Source organism: Solanum stenotomum, chromosome 4 (assembly GCF_019186545.1).
Source record: "Solanum stenotomum isolate F172 chromosome 4, ASM1918654v1, whole genome shotgun sequence".
NCBI lineage: Eukaryota > Viridiplantae > Streptophyta > Magnoliopsida > Solanales > Solanaceae > Solanum > Solanum stenotomum.
The window spans coordinates 61820895-61827883 of NC_064285.1; the positions used below are offsets into that span (position 1 = coordinate 61820895).

The 6989-nt window shown below is 29.8% G+C and overlaps 1 protein-coding gene across 1 annotated transcript; it reads right to left on the reverse strand.

Moving 5' to 3' along the window:
* Positions 1-1338: 1338 nt before the first annotated feature.
* LOC125863328 (ethylene-responsive transcription factor 4-like) lies at positions 1339-2548 on the reverse strand. The gene has a single exon (XM_049543517.1). The coding sequence runs from the start codon at positions 2305-2307 to the stop codon at positions 1414-1416; it is 894 nt and encodes a 297-aa protein (XP_049399474.1). The 5' UTR covers positions 2308-2548; the 3' UTR covers positions 1339-1413.
* Between the last annotated feature and the right edge of the window lie 4441 nt (positions 2549-6989).

A 6989-nucleotide genomic window follows, 5' to 3' on the forward strand; every position in this document is an offset into this window, starting at 1 on the left:
ATGATACATGAAAACTCCCTCAATATTAATCTTTACCAAATACCAAGTATTCCGAATTACATAAGGTTGAATTTGTGATCTCTCTTAATGAAAATTCTAAATCTTCGACGAGAGGTGTTACATGAACCTTCTTTTGAAAAACTAATCAAATTACGTCCAACTTTACTTTTTTTTTGGGCTCAATATCAAGCATAGTGTCTTTTTTTAGTGGTTGCTTTGAAGTTTAATGAAGGAAGAGAAATGTAGGACGTGTCGATTAAAGAGGCAACTGTCCCACTTTTTGGTTTGAAAAAAGACAAGTAAAGGCAAAGGTGGCGGCGTTATTTGATGAGTTTCACTTTCTCACCCCACACGTCACCATTAAAGTGTACCATTAAGCACCTCACGACACGTGCTTCTTTGCCCCCACACAGGGAATCTACTCCACCAATTTCGCCCAGTCAAATCAAACAAACAACTACAGTACACCTTTCCACTTCACCTCTCTTATTATACTTATTACTCCCTCAGTCCTAATTTATATGACTCATTTTTTTTAGTCAGTTCAAAAAAAAATAACATATTTCTATATAAAGTAACAATTTAACTATAAAATATCTATTTTACTTTTAATGAAAGGATTTACAGCCACACAAATTTCTATCATTCATTTTGAATCACAAGTTTTAAAAGTCTTTCTTTCTTTCTTAAATTTCGTACCAAGTCAAAGTACCTCATATAAAATGGGACTGGGATGGAGGGAGTATTATTTATCTTTTTACGACACCAATTAAGAAAATTATTAGTAGTAGTAAAGTAATAGTATATTTATCATAGGTTAATTGATTCTCTTTAATTTTGATATGATATTTTCCAATTAACTGTTTAAATAATTGAAAGTGGCATGCAATGCACAATATAATAATGTTGGACGGCAGAATAGTACACCTGACGTAGACAAAGTTCCCCGTCAACATGGATTCCTAATGATCTATCAACCACCCCCATATAATCACTTGGCTAGTACGCAGCACTAACTTAATACTCCCTCCGTTTCCGTTTCATAAAGGATTATCTAGTTTCAATTGACACAAAATTTAAGAAAATAAAAAAAATTATTCTTTAATCTTATGACCTTAAATATGTCACGTGAAAAGATAAAATTAAAATGTTACCAAAAAAAAATATATCATTTTTTTTTTAAAAAGAAAAATAGTTCAGTCTCTTAAAACGGAGTAGTAATTAATATGTATGCTCTTACTTCCTACTGATTATAGATTTAAGACTTAAAACATTGGAACCATTTGCACGGTTAGACAGACAATAAAATCATCAAACGAACCTACCAAATCATAACACTTTTTAACAATTAGTATCTCATAAAATATTTAAATTAAAGATATATGAACGTATTAATTACATCAGTAGTTCACATTAAACTTCCATTGGTGGAACAAGGTTAAGATCAAGATTTAATTCTCTTCTACCTAAGCCTACTACTGAAGATGAATCAGATTCACTATCAACTACTCTACCAGTTACACCGTTGAACTCAGCCGCCGTCGCCACCGGTTCAAACCGGTATGGTTGTGGCCGGTTCACTAATCCGGTTCGCACTAAATTACCATCATACAACAAAATTGGTTGTCCATTAGGCAGAACCGCCACGGCCGGTTGCCGATGAGATATCGGAAACCCATTCCTGACATGGTCACCAAGGCTGCGCGTGAGGTCGAGTTCTGCATGACTGGCCGGTTGATGACGGAACATCGGAAATCCATTTCTTAGCAACCCAACTTCAGCTGAACGGCCACCATTGCCACCCCCTTCGAGACGGCGCGTGAGATTGAGCTCAAACGGCGATTGAACAACGGTTTCCCCAATAGAGGACTCTGCAGGGCTGCTTCTGTTGCTCACCATGGCCGGTTGTTGACGGAAAATCGGAAACCCATTTCTCACCAACCCAACTTCCGTATAGCCGCCACCCCCTTCCTCGAGGCGGCGCGTGTGGTCGAGCTCCGGCGGCGCGTGGACACCGTTTTCTCCACTAAAGGACTCATCCGGGCTGCCGCTGCTATCATTGGGGCTGTGATCCTCCGACGGAAAGGGGAAATTTGTCTTGGCTTTAAGTCCACGGAATCCTCTAGCGGCGGCATCGTAGGCCTTTGCCGCCTCCTCTGCAGTGTCGAAAGTTCCCAACCAAACTCTGGTCTTCTTGTTGGGATCACGGATTTCAGCAGCATAACGACCCCATGGCCTCTTCCTCACTCCTCTGTAGTGAACCTCTTTCTTCTTCACTCCGTTTGTAACTTTTTCCTTCATAGCCATTTAGCTGACTCGATTATTAGTGTTTTTGGAATAGACGTGTAATAAGAATAGCTTGAGGAGCAATGGTGGGTAGCTGCACTTATATAATGGATAAGGGAAGAGAGGGTAAAAGTTGTTTTCTTTTTCTTTTTTTCGATGTTGGAGGGTTGTTAAAACTTTGTCGGTGTAAATTGAAGCTATTAAATCAAAATCATTTAAAGCTCGCACAAATTTTGCTATGTAAAAGTGATATTTTCACCAAAATTTTCTTTTATTTTTATAATATAAGAGTGAGATCTTGTGAGGGTTTAAAAATGCGGTGAAGATGGAGGGACCGCCCAAGTTTCAATAGAATAATAATGTGTATCCGATTACGTGGGCAGGCGGGAATTTCCAAAGACAAAAGCGCTTTACGTGTTGAATTGACAACCCCGACCCCGAGCCCGACCCCGACCCATGCAGGCTTAGCGTTGCAAGATGGCCGATTCTAGAACGCGCTTCTCATTAGTCACTACACTTTTTTTTTTCTTCTTATGTGACAAACACAATCATCACTTTCGGAACGTTTCTTGACAAAGATGATTATTTATCTAAAAAGACGTAAATTTAAAAGTTTTCATTTTGAAATATTTATTATTCTATCGTAATTTTTAGGCGCCTAATTTTTATCGGTTGTTTACTTATTCACATCACATGCCTTTCTAAATGTCTTTTTTTTTTATTTGTTTACTTTAAATTTTATGTTTTTTTTTTTAAAAAAAAACTAATATTATATTAAAAATAACAACCAAAGTAAAATTTTATTTTAGAAATACTGAACAAATAGAGGAGCATGAAATATTTGACTTGGTGAAACTTACTTATTACCTTTGACCAAAGTGATATTTTAAAAATGTATAATAATAATTTGATTTTGTTATTATTTTTTTATAATCATAAAAATATAATGTTATTAGAAATCGTTTTCATATAAATCTAAAGAGGAAGCTTCTTCAAGTTTTATTTTTGAGGAGAGGGCATTTATGATAATTAACTATTGATTACCTACAACTACTACTATCGTAGTCGTGTATTTTATACTCTTTATAATTGTTGTACCAATAATTCAATTAGCCGTTTTTGGCTCCTATTTGAAAGCGACAATTCATCGGTCCACTCCACACTGTCTTCATCACATACGCGTCTTCTAAAGAAAACACCGTGTTTTAAAATTCCACACTTGTCATTTCTCACAACAAAGAGGTGATTTATAGATAGTGATCTTGGAAAAGTTGGTTTATGCAAATATTTTTGAGTTTGTAGAGAATCTCAAAAGTGAGTTTGTTTAACCTATTTGATATCATTAATAAAGTGAGAAAGTAATATATATATATATATATATATATATATAATATAATAAGCCACAATGCAACTATTATTATAACTATCTTGTTAGCTTTCAACCAAAAGCTAACAAGATTTTTAGTTACATATTTATTACTATTAGTTAAATAATAAATATGTCATTGTATGAGCTATTTATTACTCATTCCTTTTGAATTTGTTAATCTGATTTTGATCTAACACATAGTTTACGAAAGTAAATTAGATTTTATGAAAAAACATTAAGTGATACTTGAAGTTGTCCCAAATTTTTAAAAAGACACCTTAACTTTGCGTGCGTCCTATTACCCCACAAAACATTCAAAATCACAATAAATACACATTTTTTACACAATATTTCCACTTTGGACAAAAATATCCTTCGAATGTGCAATTTCTTAAAAACAAAAAGTCGGACCCATTATTGATGTATTGAAGATGCTTTGGTAATTTCCTATGATGAATTCGTTTTGTTTGTTTCTTTTAAATTTCTTTTACTATACTAAATAATTGTATAAAATATTATGAATCACAATAATTAATTACTTAAATATTTTAAAAATATAAAAATATATAAAAGATCTGATTGACTCTTCAAATTTTACCGGTGACACATAAATTGAGACAAATGAAATAATATATATTATTTGAAAATTTCTTAGAAAGTACTATAAATTACAGTAATTAACAGCTAAAAATATTTCAAAGACAAAAAAAATTGATTGAATCCCAAATTTTTTTTAGTACTACATAAATTGAGAAAGAAGAAATGACCTCTATTATTTGAAAATGGCGTAAAAGTATTACAAATCATACAATAAGAATTACCAATTTAAAATTTTAAAAGACTTTAATGCTTTATACTTATTCTATTTCCACTTTGGACAAAAATATCCTCCCAATATGCATATTTTTTTAAACAAAAAGTGGAACCCATTATTGATGTATTCAAGGATGCTTTGGTAATTTTCATATGATGAATTCGTTTTGTTTGTTGTTTAATTTTTTAAAAATAATTGTATAAAATATTATAAATCACAATGATTATTTACTTAAATATTCAAAAGATATAAAAATATGTAAAAGATCTGATTAACTCTTCAAATTTTATCGGTGACACATAATTGGACAAATGAAATAATATATATTATTTGACAATTACTTAGAAAATACAATAATTTACAGTAATTAACAATAACATATTTTAAAGACAAAAAAAATTGATTGAATCTCGAAATTTTATTAGTACCACATAAATTGAGAAAGAAGAAATAACCTTTATTATTTCAAAATTGTGTAAAAGATATTACAAATCATACAACAATAATTAGCAATTTAGAATGTTAAAAGACATAATTTTTTTTTTACCATAGTTAACAATAATTAAAAATTTAAACTATTTTAAATTACTAATAAAATTTGATTAACTCTTTAATTTTGTCTTTGTCACATAATTGAAACAAAAAATGATACATATTAGGCCCGTGCTAGCACGGACTCCGATGTCTAATATATATATAAAGGAGAAATATAGAGAAGGTGATGTGGCATTTCTCTATGATCTCCATTTCCATTTTTCTTTTTTCTCTTTTTTTTTTGCATCTTTTGTCATATTTAAAATATTTAATTTTTTGTGACAATATTATTTAATTTATTATAAATGAATATTATATTAATGAAGGAACATTTATGTTTATCAAAGACTCTTCACATGTCAATTATTTTTTATATTATATAAAAAAGAAAAATGACAATTACTACTCCTCCATTTATTTTATTTTTTAATGTACAAAATTGAATGTCTAAAAATTTACTACTCCACTCAATTCCATAATTTGAAAAATTAAGTCTCATCAGTTTTTTTTTTTGCCTTGTGGGTATTTTCTTATTATATAAAAAAAGAAAATGACAATTATATATATATATATATATATAAAATAAAGCTAAATGTAGACAAAGTGATGTGGCACCTATATATGACCTTCATTCCTATTTATCTTTTTTCTCTTTTTTTTTTTGGCATTTGTAAATTTTTCTCCTCATTTTTAATGTAGTTAATTATATAATATTGAATAATTAATGTTTTATTGTAAATATGTTATATTAATGTAGATGTCCATAATTTCAAGATATAATTGCACCATTATGTGTAATAAACTCACACCTCCACCACCTCCTCTTTTATCTTCCACACCCCTTAATCTTTCCACATTCTCAAGAATCAATGTCATGTTTATTGCTATCTCTTTATATGTCTTTATGTAACAATATAAATAGAGGTCTTGAGGATTATGTTATGCACTTGAAGATTTGAGAAACACTTGAATATACTTGGAAGAATAAGAAAACTCTTCTATCTTATAATCTCTCTACATTTTTTTGTCTACTTTCTTACTTATATTATTTCTTCTTTAGCTTAATTTGAAATATGTTTTGATTCTTGAATAGTCACATCTAATTGCATTTACCTTCTAGACTAGAAAAGATGTATTAATACTTTGTAATTGTTCAATGTAATTATATACGATGAAAATTCATCCTCTCCCAATAAGTATGAGATTTGTTACAAACGAATACAAAGAGACAAAAATCTATGTGAAGACTTCTGCTATTAAATATTATTTTTGTTATGAAGCTGCATTTTCAAGGTAATAATTTGCCCACTTCTTTCCTTTTTTGGTTGTTTTAGAAGTAGTATAAATATGCACTAGTGTGAAAAATGTTTCGGAATTTCAAAAATATAATACTTTTCAAGTACTTTATTTTTTATTTCTTTTTTTCAATTTGTCTTTGATTCATTTAGTTGAAAAAATTGAGAATAGTTTAAATTATCTTTATGTCCAATGCAATGGATAGCAAAAGTAAACCCACACTAAGGTATAAAAAACATTTTATTCTTTACCTTTTTTTTTTCTTTTATTCAATATAAATGCATAATTATTTTATTCTTTTAATTTAAGATTTTTATATGTATTTATACTTCTGAATGCAATATCTTTGAGTGGGTGATTGTTTCCTATGTTGAATTGAGACTTTGATGTGTGAGTTTTCATCACGCAATAACTTTTGTATGCTCTTCCTTTGCCTTTCTTTTTTTTCTTAAATAACTTCTTTGTAATTTTTCATGATCTATAATTATTTTCCATCAATTCTTTTGATTTTATAAATTTTCATCAAATGATATGAGTGATATAAATTTATATTATATTAATCTCATAACTTTTTTTTTTAAAACAATCTTGATCTTTTTTGTATTGTTAGGTTTTTTCCTTTCTCTTTTCAAAAATCGAATGAAAAATATCACCATCCAAACCATCATGGTCTTAAAGCTTGACTTGTAT